The sequence below is a fragment of the Ursus americanus genome, chromosome 1 (assembly GCF_024610735.1).
Source record: "Ursus americanus isolate L20-20 chromosome 1, mUrsAme1.1.p, whole genome shotgun sequence".
Classification (NCBI taxonomy): Eukaryota; Metazoa; Chordata; class Mammalia; order Carnivora; family Ursidae; genus Ursus; species Ursus americanus.
This window is the reverse complement of record NC_142127.1, coordinates 106,607,471-106,626,241: the sequence shown is the minus strand read 5'-3', so window position 1 is coordinate 106,626,241 and position 18,771 is coordinate 106,607,471. Positions and strand designations below refer to the sequence as shown.

General features: G+C 62.4%; 1 protein-coding gene across 16 annotated transcripts in view; it reads left to right on the top strand.

The window, feature by feature from the left end:
- The window catches only part of KIF1A (kinesin family member 1A), a 95,646-nt gene that overhangs the window by 73,075 nt on the left and 3,800 nt on the right, over positions 1-18,771 (top strand). For 9 of the 16 annotated variants that reach the window (XM_045795897.2, XM_045795900.2, XM_087864972.1 and 6 more), the window contains 12 exons: positions 1,944-2,049; positions 4,576-4,602; positions 11,263-11,377; positions 12,309-12,442; positions 13,368-13,429; positions 13,778-13,923; positions 14,156-14,356; positions 14,842-14,919; positions 15,735-15,859; positions 16,778-16,930; positions 17,507-17,699; positions 18,525-18,643. In XM_045795897.2, the coding sequence (XP_045651853.2) occupies positions 1,944-2,049; positions 4,576-4,602; positions 11,263-11,377; positions 12,309-12,442; positions 13,368-13,429; positions 13,778-13,923; positions 14,156-14,356; positions 14,842-14,919; positions 15,735-15,859; positions 16,778-16,930; positions 17,507-17,699; positions 18,525-18,643 (1,459 nt within the window). The remainder of the gene's footprint in view (positions 1-1,943; positions 2,050-4,575; positions 4,603-11,262; positions 11,378-12,308; positions 12,443-13,367; positions 13,430-13,777; positions 13,924-14,155; positions 14,357-14,841; positions 14,920-15,734; positions 15,860-16,777; positions 16,931-17,506; positions 17,700-18,524; positions 18,644-18,771) is intronic. The other 7 variants (XM_045795899.2, XM_087864976.1, XM_087864996.1 and 4 more) reach the window with 1 other exon arrangement.

Genomic DNA, 18,771 nt, shown 5'->3' with positions numbered 1-18,771 from the left:
GGCTTCCCTCTGAAGCCTGGAGGGGAGAGCCCTTCCTTGCCTCTTCCCACTGCTGGTGGTTTGTGGGGACTGTCTGGCGCTCCTCGGCTTGGGGACCCATCACGTGGCCTCTTCTTATGAGGACCTGGATTAGGCATCTACTTCAGCTTGACCTCATCTCAGCTAATTACATCTGCCAACACCCTAAGTCCAAATAAAGTCACATTCTGAGGTCCTGGGGGTTAGCACCTCGACACTTCCTTTTTTGGCAGGGGTGGGGGACACAGTTCAACTCATAGCAGTCACCACGGACCTCAGACGTTTTCCTTCAACAATATCACACTCTGAACTCTTCGGTCTACTAGAAACAAGCTGTAAAGAGTTTGTCTTCCCAGTTTCCATTCAAGGGCACGAGCAGCTGTCCGTCCCTCCCCGCCCCTGCTCTGGAGCTGATGGATCCCTCCGGAAGCCCCTTCCCGGCCTTTCTGTGGCCAGGAGGGCAGCGGCAGGAGGGTGCTGTCCGTGGGGCTCGTAGGGGGTCCCTGAGGGTGCAATTGCAGGGATGCCACCAGGAGACCCATCGTGCTGAGCCCCAAAGTGCAGGACTAGGGGCCCTGAGCTGCTGGGGGTCCAGGACAAATGCTTTTATTTTAGACATGTTGTATGTATTTTCACATACATGCTAAAAGGCTGGAGCAAGCTAGCAAATCCTCATCTTAGATGTTGTTTAGGGTAAGTTTGGGGAATTGACTTAAAGACAAAGATGAAGTCCGCGCCAGCCAGCGCACGGACCGAACGCAGACAGACGTTTGTCGCGTGTGTGGGCAGAGGAGGGGTGCTGTTGAAAGGATGTGGGGAGATGCCGGCGTGAACACCAGGGCCCCACTGCAGGTTGGGGTGTCTGGGTTCTGCCTCTCTGGGCCTCCTAAACCAAACAGACCTGCGAGGGGCCGTCTCTGCCTGACCGGGGCTCCCGGGCATCACATTTGCTGGCAGAGCGCTGGCCGCACTGAATGGGCAGAGAGCCACTGCTGACGTACGTGCCCAGGGGCTGAGGAGGGGTGAGGCTGGCACTGTAGCGAGCTTTCTTGCTACAGCTGAGCTGCGGGGCACTCCACCTCCAGCCATGGGGGGCACACCCTGGGAGTAGTTTTGGGGGAGCCCACACCTGCCTTCTCCCAGAACCTGAATGTTGCAAGAAGACTCTAGGAGGTGAGGCAGGCAGCTCCAGTATGCATGGACACAGAGTCCTGGCCGGGTGCTGGGCTCTGCCTCACCTCTGTGTATGGGGAATGGAAGGCCAGTGCTTCCTGTCCCTAAAGGAGAAGATTTAGTATGTGTTTCTTCCTTGAAGAAGCGGAGTGTTCTGGTAGTCTAACACCACCAGGGCAAGAAACAACGCACAAAGCCACCCGCAGGGTTCCTGACTCACAGCCGTCGTGGTGTCTTCCCTAGACAGGACCGCCGTCCCGGGGGGGCGTCTTCGGGGGCTCGGCTGAAAGTGTGCCCTGCAGAGAGATTTATGGCACAGATGGTCCTTCCCCCCTTCCCTCCTCCCTCCCTCCCTTCCTTCTAGTATAAAGAGAAGAGGGAACATTTCTCCTTATCTTGCTAAGATAAGGAGAAATCTTATCTTCCTTTCCCAGCAAGGGCCCATGCATTCTAGGTTGGGTCGTTAGAACCCATCAGTTGGGTGCAAGAGAGACAGACATTCCGAGAGAGTTATTTATGGCCGAGAAACTAGAAACTGAGATTGTGGGAGGGACGATGGCAGGGTGGTCTGCTCAGTGCCGACGCCCAGGCTGGCAGAGACACTGCTACAGCTGCCTGTCTGGTGCTCTTGTGGGCACGCAGGGAGTCGGTTCCCTGATGTGGCTTCACGGTTTTGGAGCGCCAGCCCAGGCAGGGACCCAGCACCCCACCTGTCCTCCCAGGAGCTGACTGCACTGTGGCTCTTCCTGTAGGTCGGATCCGAAACACACCTGAAACTGATGAGTCCCTGATCGACCCCAACATCTTGTCCCTCAACATCCTGTCCTCCGATTACATCCACCCGGCCCAGGATGACCGGTGAGTCCCCTCGGAGCGGCAGTGGGTTCTGTTCCCAGCTCCCTGGAGAGAGGGTCCAGGTCAGGACCCGGGGTGTGTCCTCAGCCCACCACGCCCACAGCTAACCTGGCCTTGGAAGGTCTAGGATACGTCCAGCCTCAAAACTTTTGGACCTTCCTTTCTGACACCGCCGGAACGGGTGCTGGGAGGGGAGACTCGTGGCCTTGAAGTCCCTTTGGTATGTTTGTCTGCATGTTGTCCCATCACTGGCTCACACATTCGTCCAGCCTGTTCATTCGGTCACCTGCCGGAGGGGCAGTGGGAGTTGAGGATGGATGAGCTGGGTTCTGTCCTCAGGAGTTTCAGGGAGGCGGGCGCTGGGGGGAGGGCAACAGGGGTGGTGAGCAGACAAGCAGGCCCGAATGTCCCCGGCCACACTGCTGTGGGTGGTCTGGGCCTCTGGCATGGGTCCTCAGGCTGGGGGTCCCGGAGGCGGTTCAGGGGCACACGGGTCAGTGGTTCGGCCTCCAGGGTGGAGGCGTGCCCTCCGGGCACTGCTTGGCACATGCTCCTTGCCACTGGGCTGTTCCTTTCCCAGCTTGCAGTTAATGGCCAAGACCTGGCAGCCAGGGCAGTCCCAGCTCCACCGCACCTGGGGCAGTGGGTGGGGTGCACAAGACCCCCGGGGATGCCCTCGGCTGCCCCTGACAAACCAGCCTTGCTGGGGTTTGCCGGGGGTTGGGGCGGGGTGCGAGGGGTGGCATCTGGGAACTGACCAGGGGTGGGCAGCTTGTAACTGCTGAGAGCTGCCCTCTTGGTGGGGACGTGGGCTTGGCTGTGTCAGAGATGCTGCTCTCTAGGGGCTTGGGGAAATGACGGGGGGTTCTAGGGTCCTGGATGGCTCTCCCAAGGGCAGACGCGGCCTGGAGGCAGACGCTGAGAGCTGACCCTTGGAGCTCACGCTCTGGCTGTCTTCACAGGTCCCTCTGACAGTGTGTGTAGGAAAAAACATCTTTGAGGGCTGGGTGTGCTCGGAGGGTACTGGGGGACCCCACACTTGCAAGGAAAGCTGGGACCCATAAGGGCAAAGGGTCCTGGGACATCACGTCCTGTCCTTCTGACTCCTGGGCCCTGGTGGAGCCTGGGTTTGTCATGGACACCCTGGGCAGTGGGCTGTAAGGGAAGCATCCCCCCGTGTGGGCAGCTGGGGGGCTAGCAGTCAGAGACCCGAAAGGGACAGCTGTGACTCTGGTCCAGCCCTGCCCAGAAACCTTCCAGAAGAAAGTCCCCTGTACTCATGCCCCGGGAAGGGAGAAGTTGGGGTGCAGAGTACCAAGAGGTCTTTTGTGTGGAGCTGGCTCTGCGAAGAGCAGGCTGGGGTTGCCCCTGGGAGAGTGGGAAGCTGGGGGGCACCGTGGGGTGAGCCAGCTGAGGGGGTCCTCTGACCACGAGAAGGCATCAGAGGAGGCCTGGCGCCCACCTACATGGGGGCTGCCTTCAGGGATGTGGGGACTGGGACCCCAGAGTGGAGGATGGCCCTGGGAGGGATCTGCCCTGCTGAGAAGCCTCAGACCCTTCCTTTGCCCCAGCAACTTCTCGATTCTTGGGGCAGAAAGGGAGTAGGGGGCAAAAACCAAGTGGGTGGGGTGGGTATTTTCCTTCTGAGGCTCCTGCCCCATGTGGTCTCCCTATTCGGAGGACCGTGTCCCTGAGTCTTCCCTTTGTCCCACCGGCCCGGATGCTGGGGAGACCCTCAGGGGCCTTGGTTCTGGGCTGAGTCCTGGGTAGCTTAGGAGGCTCTGGCTCCTGGCTGGGCCTCGGGTCAGCAGCGCTTGGCTAAGCAGGGCCACCCCTGTTCCTAGAGGCCTGAGGCCCCTTCACTGACGGAGCTTTGGTTCTGCATCCTGGGGGGTGTGGGAAGTGAGGCTTCTTCAGGGCAGCTCTGGGGTCAGTCGGCCCTGTGTCTGAGGTCAAGGCTGCCCTGGGCCAAGGGTAGAGGAAGGCCCGTCCATGGGGCGGGACCGTAGACCTTGCCCATAGCTGCTCTGGCCTCAGGCTTGGCTCCTGCCCATGCTGGTACAGCCCCAGGACAGCTCTGACCCCCCAGCCTTGCCCCAGAAAAATCTTGGGGATCCTCGCACCTGGTGGCCCCAGGCAGGTGCCATTCGGAGGCTTGGTGGGTCAAGCCAACAGGCTCCCCCTCCCCAGAACCTTCCTTTTCCCGGACCCTGGCTAATGTCCTCAGAGCTTTGAAATGGGCCCTTCTCCCCCCACAGGCGCTGAGGCTCAGAGACCCCAGGCCTAGGTTGAGGGGTGCAGGCTGTGCACATGCTTTGCCACGGCCTTGGCCTCGGCCTCCTCCTGCTCCAAGGTCCCATGCTTTGCGACTTCCCCAGCTCCGAGTGGGCCTGTTGCCGCGGACAGCTTCTCTCCGCGCTGCCCCTCCCCTCGCTGCCGCTGCCCCGCTGCCCCGCTGCCCTGCCGTCCCACCGCCCCGCTGCCCTGCCGTCCCACCCTCACTAACCTATAATTGTTTGTGTTTTGCAGGCAGTTTCTTGATTCGGACATGCCTAGGTATCATTTGTGCCCCTTGGTTTTATTTTGGCCTCTCTCCTTCCCCAGCCCTACAGCCCTGACATTTAATTTCAGCTTTTTGGATTTCTTCTACACTCGCTCCCCTTTCCCTCCTGTTTCTCTATCTTCTTGAGTTTTATCTCCTTGGAATACTTTTTTGATTTTCGTTGTTGCTTCCTCTCCCCACCCCCACCCTTCCCCCTCTTGGCTGAGTCCCTTCTGCCCGTACTCTTGATTTTGGCTGCTTTGGTAGTCTCCTGCCCCTCCACAGACACTGGCTGGCCTCCTGCTCCCGCCCCCGAGCCTTGCCCGCCCCATGCTGACCGCACCCCCGCCGGAGCGGGAGCAGGTGCCCCCCGCATGCTGGCTGGCCGGCCAGACTGCCTTTGGCTGCGCCAGCCCCACTCCCTGTAAGGTGGAAGAGAAAAGAGGGAGGGAGGGGCTGTGGTGGGCCCAGGACGGGAGGGCAGATGAGAGCCAGCCCTGCCAGGGACCCTCCATGCTCTGTACCTTCCAGTCCTGAGTGTCAGCTCCTCGCCTGGCCGGGCTGGGGGCTCTAGCTGCACTCTGGGCCTCGGCCCCCACGCACCCTTTATGGAAGCAGGTGGGCAGTAAAGCTGTGAAGGGCCCAGTAGGTTTCTGGACTCACTGGGGTAGTCCCAGGTCCAAACCCCTCGGAGGCAGGGTCTCCCGGGCAGGGGAATGCCTCCCCGACTTGAGTGGGGCCCCTGCCTGTGCCCGCTGGGTGCACAGGTCAGTGAGGCCCTCAGTGTGGATGGCCAAAGTCCCTAATCAAGACCGTCTGTGAGACTTGAGTCCGTTCTGAGCAGAGGGTCAAGGTCATCTCCTTCTGGGTCCTGTGGATTGTGGTCAGAGCTCCGTGGTGGTGGTCCTGCAGGTCAGCTGTTTTGAAAGATGAAGTGAACATTCAGAAGGCTTCCAACAAATGTTTGAGCCTTTAAGCTGCCTGGAGTGGGGCAGGGGTGGGTGCGTGGCATGACGGAGTCGTGGCTGTGATGGTCACTGTGGATGTGCCCTGGGCCCCGTGGAGCAGCGGCAGGCTGTGGCTCCTGCTGGTGTGACCCCAAAGGCACGTGTGCTTGTGCACCTGCGTGGTGGACACGTGTTTCCAGAGGCTGCTGCACGCCCTCCCTGGGGTCCCTGTCAAGGGAACACGGCTGGAAGGGGCTGCTCCCAAACGGGGGGCACAGCCGTGTAGGGCCCGAGCAGGGACCTGCCTCTCTGGACAGTGGGCGGGCTTGCTGGAGGAGGCTGGCAGGTTACTGGGCTGGCCGAGGCCGTCGTCCTGCTCTCAGAAGGCTCTGGGCCGGAAGCCCCTTGCTCGGATGCATCGGCTGGACAGGACCCACGTCGGGGGCTGTTTCCTTGATAAGTGGAAGCCTCAGGCCCATCAGTGTGATTGCTTGGGGGTGTGTGGATGTTTCGCCCCAGTTTGCATTTCCATAGCCAGCTCGGTAAGATAGAGGGGTGCTCGCGGGTCCTGGACGCCCCCACCCCATGCCTGCAATGCATGCCCCTAGGAAGCTCCTGGGTAAAGTGGGGATAATACAGTGTGGCCAGGAGGAACACCGGGAAGGAATGGGAACCAATTTTCCTTCTCGGCCCCCCAACTTCATGAGGCCCTCACCCCTGCATCTGAGCAGGGGTCCCAGACCCCCAGTTCCAGATGAGGGCCCATTGGCCCCAGTGGGCTTGGCCTGAAAGAGGAGGCCCAGGGCACTTAGGAGAAATGGGGGTCAGAACCCCAAGCCTCCTTCACGGGGCCTAGCCCTGTGGGGCAGGAAGCCACCTTGCAGGCGGTCCTGGGAACTCGCGGACGGGGTGGGGGGGGCACAGGGAGGGTCCTATTGCAGATGTGCGGAGTGGGGCAGGGACCTGGGACAGCCTGGCTGTGCCCCTGGCTGTCAGGGCCCTTGGATGGCTATGTCAGTGTGGACAGGTGGCAGAAGCTTCTGGAACCTCCTTTCCCTTCCCCCTCAGAAGGAATAATTTAGCCCCTGCTTGAAGTTGCTGTGACAGAAATGAGATGATACGTGAAAAGCTCTTAGCTGGGCAGCCTGCACACAACTATATAAATGTGGGTCATGTGGTCATTCTCCCCCTCATCCCCTCACCCCTCACCTGTCAGTCCTTCACCCCTCACCCCTAACCACTACCCTAACCCCCTCATCCCCTGATTTCTCACCCCTTATCTCCTCACCCCTAACCACTTACTCTCATCCCCTCACCCCTCACCTGTCAGTCCTTCACCCTTCACTCCTAACCACTTACCCTCACCCCCTCATCCTCTCACCCCCTTGTCCCCTCACCCCCTTGTCCCCTCACCCCCTTATCCCCTAACCCCTTCATTCCCTCACCCCTTTACCCCTTATCCCCTCACCCCCTCACCTCCTCACCTCCTTGGTCCCTTAATCCTCTTATTTCTGCATTACCTTCTGGTCTGAGGACGCTCGAACTGCGCAGTGGGTGACACCGCTGATCCGTGCACGGGTCTGAAATGGGCACAGCAGAATCCCATTCCCCTGCTCTTAGCTGTGGGATCATGCCGAGCATGGGGTTTAATTTTCAGATTCTCAACAAACCCGTTTGCATCAGGATGCCCACCTGACCTGGCCATTAACCCACCGTGGCTGTGACACAGTTCTCTAAATGTGCATTGATAGGCCGTGTGCAGTCAGCGTGTCAGAGTCCCATGCGGAACGACCAGGCACCGCATGTCATGGGGGGTGGCCCTCTGCCCCTACCTGGCAGCCGGCTGAGACAAGGACCTGCCCCTCCTGAGCTCCGCGGGGATACGTGTGGGCGCACAGCCCGTTAGATCAGGCTGGGCAAACGCGGGGGCTCCCGTGTCACAATCCAAGGGGACACGAAACACCCGCCACTGTTGTGGCTGGGGTGGCCACTGATGCTTTTGGAGCAAGAATCGACATGGAAAAAACATTTTACAGACTATGAAATTTTCTTTGTCAGCAAAACTTTTTAATGCATTTTCAGTTTTCCCCATGTGGGTCCTCACTTGTTTGGGAATCAAGCTCTATGTCCCGGAGCTGAGTCGGGGGTGGTCCTATTTTTGGGCCCCTGCTGTCCAAGCCCTGTGGCTGGGGGGAATCAGCACAGGCCCCCCACCTGCTCCAGCTGGTCAGAGGCAAGATGGTGGCTGGAAGCTCCCGGTGGTGGCTCGGGGGCAGGGTGCCTCTGTCCCCAGCCCCGCAGTCGGCTGCAGAAGGAATTGTGCAGGAGGGCGTTTTCCTTCCAGAGGGAAGGTCCTGCAGGAACCCCTAGGGCTCTGCCGTGGGGCAAGCCGTACCCTGCCTGCTGCAGCGAGTCTCGGAGAAGGGCTAAGGACTGGAAGCTGTGGGCAGGGCTTCACTACGAGTCCTGGTCTGACAGAGGTCTGGAGCTGAAGGGTCCGCAGGATGGTGGTGTGGGCCAAGAGCGTGGTAAAGCACCACTGTGAGCCCAGGGGCTCTGCTCGCGAGGGGGCCCCTACCAGTTTTCCTACCCCTGTGGGTCTGAGAGTCTCTGCACTGCTGGCCAGGTAGTGTTCCCGAGTGGTGCTGATGCTTCGGGTCCGGGGACCCCACGTCTGGCTGCACATTTCCCTTTAGAGCTATGTCTGGGGGACCGGCTGGATGTCCAGTAGGGTTGGAGTGAGGGGCGTTGTGGAGCATGGGGCCCTCTTCCTGGGGTGACCTGATGCCCAGAGAGATCCCGACAGTCCTGTGCCTGCTCACAAGTGGGGTTCCTGGTATGGTACCCCTGGCTCTCTCTCTGGCTCTCTGGGGACTGGAGGGCAGCGATCAGCGGTCCCGTGCTATGTCCTGCAGGCTCGGCGCCCTCCGTGGCTGTGTAGGTCCCACCTGGGCGAGCTGCCGCTCTGCCAGTTCCCCCCACCCCAAGCACATCTGCTGGCGTCTGGCAAGACCTCCCTCTGCAGAGGCTTCAGGGGCAGGGGCTTGGGAAATTGTTGAGGACCCTTCCTGCTTGGGGCTCCAGGGGCTGGCACCCATGACCGTGTGGAGGCACGGCTGACTGTAGGCCAAGGGCCTGTTCTGCAGGAGGCTGCCGGGGCTGGGGGCTGACAGTGGTTTGGAAACAGTCTGTGGGTAGCATCTTGGCTGTGCCAGGTCTGACCCTGGCCATCTTGGCACCTGGGGAATGGTGCAGTGAAAGGTGCCATCCTTGGCTGTGGACAGGGGCCCAAGAGGGCCCCCACCCACCGCCCTACTCCACCTCACACATGAGACCCACAGGTTTGGGTTTTTGGAGAGATTCAGGGTTACTGGAGTCTCATCAGAGCAAAAGCCACATCCTAACATGACTGAGGGCCTCTTGGCCGAGAGTGTCTCCGGGGGCCTCAGTGAGTGAGCCTCATGTGCAGGTGGGTTCATTTCTCCTTACGGCCCTGGCCAGTTCTGGCAGAGTCCATCTGGTCCTGGGGCAAGGCCCCTGGCTAAGCCCTGGGGTTTTGGCTGGCCTGACTGAGCTGGTTCTGTCTCCTTTGGTGTGTCCCACCCAAGCGTGAGGGGCTCCAGACGAGATGGGGACCCAGCCCTTGGTGTCCGAGTAGGAGCCTGCCCTGGAAGGGCCGGTTCTTCCCGAAGGACACACAGAGTGCACGTTGATGTGGGGGAGTCCTGCTGGTCCCGAGAGCACTGGCACTGGGTTAGAAGCCAGCAGCATCTTTTAGCGACATGGGAAGCAGGTGGACAGAAGGGACAGCAGCAAGGCGAGCCTTTGCGCCAGGCTGGAGGGTTTGGGGCTGGCTGGCTGACCAGGGTAGGGGACCCTCGGGTTAGCCTTCCCCAGTGTGTGGTCAGGGCCTTTTGGAGGTGAGGACTAGTAACAAGAATTGGTAGGAATAGTGCCCCCTGGGCCCTGCCCTCAGCACCTCGGACTAGCTCCTGCATCCTGCAGGACATCCCCATGAGGCAGGGATGGTGACTGCCAGTGGTTTGTCCAGGAAGCAGGGGACAGAGGTGTCTGCTGACAGCCCGAGGTCATGCGGCTGTGCAGCGGCATTTGTCCAGGCCAGGCTGCAGTGGACCTCCGGCTCTGGGGGCCTGGGGCGTTAGGGGGCCCCTGGGACGGAGGGCGTCCCTCTAGGGGTCGGTCACAGGTCCATGGGTAGCCACCTGGTCCCGCCGGGCATGGACCTGAAGCTCTGGCTAAGGACGCGGGGGCCGGGGGTCAGAGAACCCCCCCCCCCCCGCTGCCCTGTGAGCCGCCTGGCGGCCGGCGGTCGCAGCGCACACCCAGCTCACTGTCGGTTAGCTTGCACCCGGCCGCCGTGTAACGGCGCTCGTTCTGACGTGTCCATCTCTTCTGTGTGTACGTGTGTGTCCCGGCTGCCGCCACCTCTAGCGTTTCATTCGGAAATGATGCTAGGTACAGCTCACGTTTCCCTTCCGCACTCGCTTGCTCTGTCCTCTTCTGCTTTTCGATTTCCTTTCTCCCCGTGCTCTCTGCCAGTCTGGCCACCCTGCTGTCCTCACGGCCCTTCCTCTGGATCGTTGTCCTTGGTGACGTGTATGTGACAGCGGCCCTGCCCCGTCCCGCTGCTTCACCCCGCACCCCTGCAGTGTGCCCTGGAGAGCCAGGAGGCCGCGGCATGGGCCGTGCCCCAGCGTGGCCTTGTGCCTCCTGGCCGCCCTCCGCACTCGTGGGCCGGGCCAGCCTCTCAGGAGGGGGCTGGCCGCGCCGGGGCGCGTGCCGCTGTCCGCAGTCTGTGCTGACGTGTGTCTCAGCCGTGTCTTTGAGGATGCTTGGATGGAAACGGGGTGCAGCTGGGCGCTGCGCGGTGTTGCCGGGGCTCGCACAGTGGCCACACTGTGGATCGAGGCAAATTCCCCACCTCAGATAGGATCCTCAGACGCGCACCCAGCCTAAGCAAGAGTCTAGGAGCTCTGCCGTCGGGTGGTTGACTAGGAAAGCCTGCTCCAAAGTGGAGGCCCCTGAAGATTCTAACATCCTGGCCTCCTAGGGACAGCTTAAGCTGCCCTCACAGGGGATTCTGGGCCACGGGCTTCTGCTCTGCTCACTTTCTTCCCGGGTTAGAGATGGGGACAGGGGGAAGAGCCCACCACCTGCTCCGTGCTAAATGGAGAGAAGTCTGGCTGCAGGGGGCGTAGGATGGGGGGTGATGCCATCTGCCAGGGGCCACCCCTGCTTCCACTCCAAGCATCCTCCCTCGAGGGGAGGAGAAGGGCCATAGAGGATTTTGGCAAACCCGGGCAGGTTGGACCCTCCTTACTCAGACAGGGCAGGAGGGGGCGGTCCCCATTCTGCCCTCTCCCCATCTCTCACCCCTCTGTTGCCTCCACCTCCTCTCTTCTCCCTCCCTCTCTTCCCCTTTGTTGCTATGTCCCAGACCACTTGCCTCCCTCCCTCCCCGGCCCTCTCTGCCCCCCTCCCATTCCTGCCTCAGCACCAGCGCTGTGGGCTGTCCTACCCATCCATGCACAGGGGACCCCCCCCCCACCAGTCCGAGTAAGGAGGAGCCTGTTCTCCACACCGCCTGGGCAGCTCTCCCTGCGGCGGCCCACACGTCTCTCTCCATGTCTGTCTGTCTGCATGTCCCCGGCCCACAGGTGCGGCCCGTGTGCCACCATGTTTTACCTGGTCTCTGCTTCCTTCCAGGACCTTTTACCAGTTTGAGGCTGCGTGGGACAGCTCCATGCACAACTCTCTCCTGCTCAACCGGGTCACCCCGTACCGAGAGAAGATTTACATGACTCTCTCGGCATACGTCGAGGTGAGACCCCGAAGTTGCCATCCCCCAAGCCCGAGCTGCTTGCCAAGGGGCAGTGAGGGGCTTGGTGGCCCTGGACAGCCCCAGATGATCCTACTGTCTTCTCAGAGGACTTGTCAAGTCCCTGTTCAGTCCGCTACTTTCCACGGTGCGGCTCACAGTGACCCCCTTCCGCCACCTTCAGGGTGCGGCTTTGCCCTCTGGCTGCAGGATGGCTGCATGCGCACTCCAGCTGGGCTGAAAACAGAGCCTGCCAACCCCACCCCCGGGGGGGGGAGCATGGGCATGGCTAGCTGGGTGCAGAACTGAGGAGTTAGGACGATCAGGGTTGGCAGCCGGTGGCACGCGGGAGACAAGGCACCCACCCCCTCTGAGCCTGCAGCTCCAGCTGTGATGGGGGCACCCACCTGACTGCCTCTTGGGATGGTGGTTTGTTGGGGAGACGCTGCCAGGGCTCTTCCCCAGTAAGGCCCCGAGCCACACGGGCTTTGTGGGGTGCTGTTGAGCTTCGGGAAAACAAAAGAGCCAGCTGAGCAAGACATAGTCCGTCAGCACCCTGGGAAGTCACCGAGAGGGGAATGTGGGTGCGGAGCCAGGATCTGCTTTGATCCTCACAGGCGTTTCCGGGAGTGTGTGGCCTGATCCCATGGCGAGGCAGCTGGGGCCTGTGTCTGGGATCCTTGGGGTCCCTGGTACCAACACCCAGCCCTCTGCAACCTGGGGAGGTGGGGCTCTGGTTCTCTCCCAGGAATCGGCTGGGGGGAGCAGAGACCTCCCACCTGGGTCTGGGGCCCATGCCAGGGGCCCAGGAAGGTCTGAGGCTGTCAGTCGGTGGCTTGTGTGTCCCCCAAGAGATGGTTAGATGGGGGTCTGGGGTCCAGGTACTGTGGGGGTGCTCGTGTGCCTGAGCCCCAACCCCTGTCCCCCATGCCAGATGGAGAACTGCACCCAGCCAGCCGTCATCACCAAGGACTTTTGCATGGTCTTCTACTCTCGGGACGCTAAGCTGCCTGCTTCACGCTCCATCCGCAACCTGTTTGGCAGTGGGAGCCTGCGGGCCTCGGAGAGGTGAGCCTGTGGGTGGGGGTGGCAGGGGGCTGCACAGGGAGTGGCTGGACAACCTCGGAGAGGAGAGCCTGTCCACGGTGGGCGGCTGGTGGGGGCCCTGCTGTCTGGACTCTGCACGGGTGGTGGCTAGGCATGCCCAGCAGAGGCTCGAGTAGCAAGCCTGCTGCAGGCCAGCCCAGAAGAGAAGGCAGACCGGCCACGCTCCCAATCGGTCCCCTGCCCTGGGACCCTCCCGTGGGTAGTCCTGGGGCCCCACTGCACCCCCATGGCTGGGGAACCTCCTCCCCAGGGACCTCAGGGATCATGCCAGCAAGACTGGGGGGCTGGGATGGGAAAAGGGCACTCTGGACAGAGCCTCTTGCCTCTTGCAGGCTGGCAACACCCAAGGGGTATAGAATGTCAGGTTTGGGACAAGCCATCCCCTCTTCCCCTCTGACCAGTCCCTGCATTCCTGGGGGGTGAGGGGAATGAAAGAGAATGTCAAGGCAGTGAGGAGGGGCTTTGCCCCAACAGCAGAGACCACCAAGGGTGCTAGGCCCCTATGCTCAACTTCAGTGAGGCTCCCCACACTGTCTCATGGACCCCAGTGTGCAAGACCGTCGGGGCACTAACAGGAAGATGGAGTATGGGGTTCAGGACATAGTGGCCTCGGGCTGGCTCTAACCCAGTCATCCAGGGTCACCTGGTGAGTATAGGATACTGCCTGCCGGCTGGGCCCACCTCCGTGACAAGTTTGGCAGTGTGCACTCAGCAAAAGGGGGCCCGGAGGGGTCTGGGATACAACTATCCATACAGACCTGCAGCTGAGGGCCCTCCATGCAAGGCCACCCAGCATGGGTGTGCAGTGGGACTTGTGCCCAATGTGCGTTTGACCGGCCCTTGCTGTGCCTGGCGTCCACATGTTCCCCCCCTCTGCTCCCCGCAGCAACCGCGTGACGGGCGTCTATGAGCTCAGCCTGTGCCATGTGGCCGATGCCGGCAGCCCAGGTAGGCCTCTGCCCTGCTCGCTCTGCTACGGGGGCAAGGGGCACTTTGTCAGGGAGCCAGGGTTCCCTGGGGTCACTCGGGTCACCTCAGCTAAGCTGCTGTTTTGGGGGGCCCTCCCTTTCGAGGCTCACGTGCTCACCTTTGGACTTGGAGCTGTTCTGGGCGGCCAGAGGACGGTGAGGGGAGAGGCTGCGCCGGGGGCGGCCTTAGGGGCCACCGTGCTGGATGACTTCCTGCAGGCGAGGCGCTCCCCAGGGGAACCAGCCTCCCTCCGTGGACAAGTCCCCACCCCGAGCCCAAGTCCTGGAGCCAGGGCAGGGGTGTGGCAGCCCAGGGTCCCCTTTCTAGGGATGCAGCGGCGGCGAAGGCGAGTGCTGGATACATCTGTGGCCTACGTCCGGGGCGAGGAGAACCTGGCGGGCTGGAGGCCCCGGAGTGACAGCCTCATCCTGGACCACCAGTGGGAACTGGAGAAGCTGAGCCTGCTGCAGGAGGTGGGCCTGAGTGCACGGACCGCCCAGGTGGCCGTGCGCGGGTGCATGCGGGAAGCAGGAGGCTGTGGCGGGAGCAGGAGCGTTCCTCTGCTCACTGCCAGCACGGGCGCTGGGCCGCAGATGCAGGACAACGGCTGGGTGGCTGGACGGCCAGGGGGCATGGTGGGCGGGCGCTCCCGGGCCCGGGTACTCCCGGGCTGCAGGGCCGAGCTGTGTCCTGGCTCTTGTGCAGGTGGAGAAGACCAGGCACTACCTCCTGCTACGGGAGAAGCTGGAGACCACCCAGCGGCCCGGCCCCGAGGCGCCGTCTCCCGCCTCCAGCGAGGATTCTGGGTCCCACGTCTCGTCCAGCCCCTCCTCCCCACTCTCAGCCGAGGGCCGGCCGTCACCTCTGGAGGCTCCCAGCGAGAGGCAGCGGGAGCTGGCCGTCAAGGTAGCTCAGGCAGCGCTGTGCTGACCCTGGCCCCTCCAGGGCTTTGGTGACTCAGGCGCGTCCTATCAGAGCAGGAGCTGGGAGAATGAGGGGTCCATAGAGGCCCCTTCCCTGCCCCTTACTCCACACACATTGGAATTTGGCAGCCTTTTACAGCTTCCTCCCCCAAGCAGTCATCTGCCTCCTTGAATACCTGTGCTGATGGGGAACTCATCCCCACAATCCAGAGCTAGCTCTTTCTGCGGCTCGACAGGCTGCTGGGAAGACCTCTTAGACTGGGCAACGCTGCCCCCCCATCTTTGTCCTGGGCCCGGGGCCTGCTCTGAGACGCTTCCCTGGCTCACCCATCACCTTGGAGGATGGAGCTGCTGCCGACCTTGAGCTGCTGTGCCCGGCCCTCGACCAGTCCTCCGTGTCCAGGGGCCATGCCTATGGCAGAGCCAGGTCCGGGGCACCTCCCGACTGGATGTTTGCTCTCCTTGCAGTGCTTACGCCTCCTCACGCACACGTTCAACAGAGAGTACACCCACAGCCACGTCTGCATCAGCGCCAGCGAGAGCAAGGTGGGCAGCGAGGGGCCACCCAGGGGGCTGTCGTCACCAAGAAAAATTCGCACGCCTATCCAGGGAAGGAAATAAAGGTTTTCTTAGAAACATACTCTCACAGCTGAAAGGAGCACCTCTTAGCCAAGGGCCTGGTTTTCCCGGGCCCGAGGCCCAAGAGCCAGGTCTATGTGTGGGGTCCGTGGAGCACTGGGCTCTTCAGGGCCAGCTGGGGCCAGGCCCACCCGGTACCTTCCCTGCTTCCTTCAGCGTGGCCCTCCCTCCGCTGCCTCTGTCCCGGGCTGCTCACGCCCCAGCCCCGGAGCTGCCCTTCCTCTACCAGTGGGCCGTTCTCGTGCCGCCCTCGCCCACCCTGGTGCAGGACCTGCCGTGCACAGCCCCCCTCGCAGACTCTGGCCCATCACCGGTCTTCGCCCTTGACCTGCAGCCTGCTGCGCCTGGCCTTCCTGCTTTGCACTAGCCTCCCCTAGGCCTGGAAGGGCCTCTCCCCGTGGCTCCTGGGCTGCCCATCCTACAGTGGGGGCTCAGAGACCACGCCTTGGCAGAGCCTTCTCTGACCCCGCTGTGGTCCTTGCTCGCTCTTTAGAGCCCAGCAGTCACGAATCCCTCCTGAGGCAGGACAGAGCAGGGAGGGGCAGGCCAGGGGTGTGTGGAGCTGGGAGAGGTTCGAGGGAGGCTGGGAAGAGGGTCTGGTCTGCAGTTGGGATGGGGGGTGCCCTAAATGGAGGTGAAATGTGAGCTGAGGCACAGGCCTCAGCCGCCGCAGAGGTGTCCACACCCCGTACGCCCTGCTAAAGGCTCACTGTCCTTCACAGCTCTCCGAGATGTCTGTCACCCTGCTTCGGGACCCCTCCATGTCCCCTCTGGGGGCAGCCACGCTCACCCCCTCCTCCACCTGCCCCTCTCTGGTCGAAGGGCGGTATGGAGCCGCTGAGCTGAGGTGAGTGAGCCCCAGCCTCCTGGAGAAGTTTCCAGTACCGCAAACCGACTGATAACAGTGTCTGCGACTCAGGTGCAGAGTGTGGGGGGTGTGTGGGGGGGGCACAAATGACCAGGGATGGCCACACACATCTAGGGCAGGGCGAGGTGGAAGGGGTCCACCCTGCACCCTGCCCTGGCTGGCACGGCCCCCATCCGGTCCCGTCGTCTTACTCTTCGGAGGACATTTGCGGCTGGAACATTGATTTAAAGTGCTGTGGGGACTAAAACCAGGAACGGGTCCAAATAGCACAAAACAAAACCCCTTTTCAGGGGGAAGGGCTTGTACAACACTCAGTAGGCTAGAAGGTGACAAAGCAGAGCCCAGAGACCCATGGCCCGCGGCTGCAGACGAGGATGGCCTGACATCTGCCCAGCCCCCCAGCTTTACTAGCACCGCTGATGCCTGAGCCCTTACATTTGAAACCCCTCAAGGTCCACATTTTGTTCGTAAAACAAAAAAGGCATCAAGCCCTCTGGGCCTCACAGAAGACAGGTGTCACTGGCCATCGGTCAGGCTCTTTGGACCCAGCAGGTGCCGAGGACCAGCAGCTCCGTCTGTGTGGATGGCCTCTGCAGACGTTATGACGGCCTCAGCCCCGCTGGGGCTCTGGGGGGAGGGGCCCACTTCCACGAGGGCGAGGAGCAGAATGTGCTGCAGGAGAGGGGTGGTGGCTCTTGCTCAGCGGATCCGGCTGCCAGCGTGGGACCCTCCCCGGCACCCCGGTGCATCGCTGGAATCGGGTGGCCCGGGGCCCCCCAACTCCAGCTGCGGGTGCGGCCGGGCAGCCCCGAGGGGGTGATGCTGGCGGTGGGAGGAAGCCCGGGCCTGGCGAGGCGTCTCCTTGCAGGCATGCAAAGGCTTTGCTTTGCTCCCCAGGACCCCTCAGCCCTGCTCCCGGCCAGCCAGCCCAGAACCTGAGCCTGTGCCAGAGGCAGATTCGAAGAAGCTTCCCTCCCCGGCTCGGGCAGCGGAGGCAGACAAGGAGCCCCAGCGCCTGCTGGTTCCCGACATCCAGGAGATCCGGGTCAGGTGTGCAGGGGGCCCTGCCCCAAACAGGGGCGCTTCTAAAGCACCACCCAGGCAGCTCTGTCCCCACAGCTCTGTATGAGGGAGACAGGCTGGCCACCCCGACCTGGGGCAGGGGCAGAGAATGAGCAGACAGCACGGGGAGGAAGGGGGCCAGGGCCAGACCCAGGGTGGGGGACCCAGCATGCATCTATGCAGAACCCCGGTTTGCGTGCATGTTTGCGTTATTAGGCCCCTGTGTCGAATGCCCGCTTGGCCCCTGCGGCCACAAGAAGGCCTCCTTCTATGGGGTGTGGTCACGTGACACACAGTGACGGCTCAGGGGCAGCTGCAGCTTTGTTTCAGCTTCTCCGTTGCACAGCTGGGGAAACTGAGGCCCAGAAAGGGTGGTTCTGGTCTCCGACCTCCTGGGTGGGGGTTCCACCAGGTACCTCATAGCCCCGTGGCCCTGGCTTTCTCAGGGCCCCACTTTCTGACCTTCCCGGTGGCCGGCACGGCCAGGGGCCTGGTGGTGGGTGGGGGTGGAGACCTCCACGACTGCCAGGAGTGCACGGACCAGTGGCTGTCCCCACCCTGCAGCCCCATCGTCTCTAAGAAGGGGTACCTGCACTTCCTGGAGCCTCACACGGCGGGCTGGGCCAAGCGCTTCGTGGTGGTGCGGCGGCCCTACGCCTACCTGTACAACAGCGACAAGGACGCCGTGGAGAGGTTTGTGCTCAACCTGTCCACCGCCCAAGTGGAGTACAGCGAGGACCAGCAGGCCATGCTCAAGGTGCAGCCTCGGACACGGGATGGGGGGCCTGGGCTGGCTGGGGAGGTGGAGCTGGGTCTAGTCCCCTGCGGGCCCTGTTTCCGCTCTCTGCCCGCCTGTGGGGCTCCTAGTCCTGGTGATGACCAGCGCTGATGGGCTGTGGTCCTACGGGGAAGGGGGCAGGTGTTGACCCACTCCCATTCAGGAGAGGCCAGTACCCAGTTCCCTTCTGGGGCCACCCAGCCCCACGGGGCCGGCCACGTAGTGGGCCTGGGAGTCGGCCTTCCTGTCCCTGGCTCTCGCCTGCTCCTCTCCGAGCCAGCAGTGGCCCTGGACGTGTGTGCCAGGAGCCCTGACTCCTTCCACTGGAGGCCGCAGTGCCCGCTAGCTGATTTTTTATTCCCCGCCGTAGGGGTTGGGGGCACGAACTCAGCCTGCCACCCACATCTACGCCACCAAGGGCTCAGACTTTAGCAGAAGAGGCCGGGCCCTGCAGCTGAGCCAGGGTCGCAGGGGAAGGAACCTCGGCCCGTGGGGGGCGGATGCATCCCGGGGAGAGTGCAGAGCAGTGGCACGGTAGCCCTGGGCGTGAGAAGAGACAGGGTGCAGACTGCAGAGCCTTCTGCGAGGGGGCCACACTGTCTGCGTCAGAGTGGGCCGTGCACACTGCAGAGAGGGGGGCAGCCTTTCCAGCTGTCTCCCGTGGGTCTTCTTTCCCTCATTGTCCCCCGTGAGCTGTCCCAGCGGTGCCCCTTCCCTGTGCCCCAACCGGGCCCCAGGGGACTGTGGCCCCCATGTGCTGACTGGGGGAGCCTCACACCTTCTCACGGCCGCCCGCCTTCGCAGACGCCCAACACGTTCGCCGTGTGCACGGAGCACCGCGGCATTCTGCTGCAGGCCAACAGCGACAAGGACATGCACGACTGGCTGTATGCCTTCAACCCGCTCCTGGCCGGCACCATACGGTACGGCGCCCCCTCGGCACCGCCCACCCTGCTCTTCGGCTTGGGAGCATGTTTTGAGGACATTAGTGCTTGTTTTGGTGTCGTGGCTGGTGAAGTGTATAAATCCCCGAGATGTTCAAAATGTACTT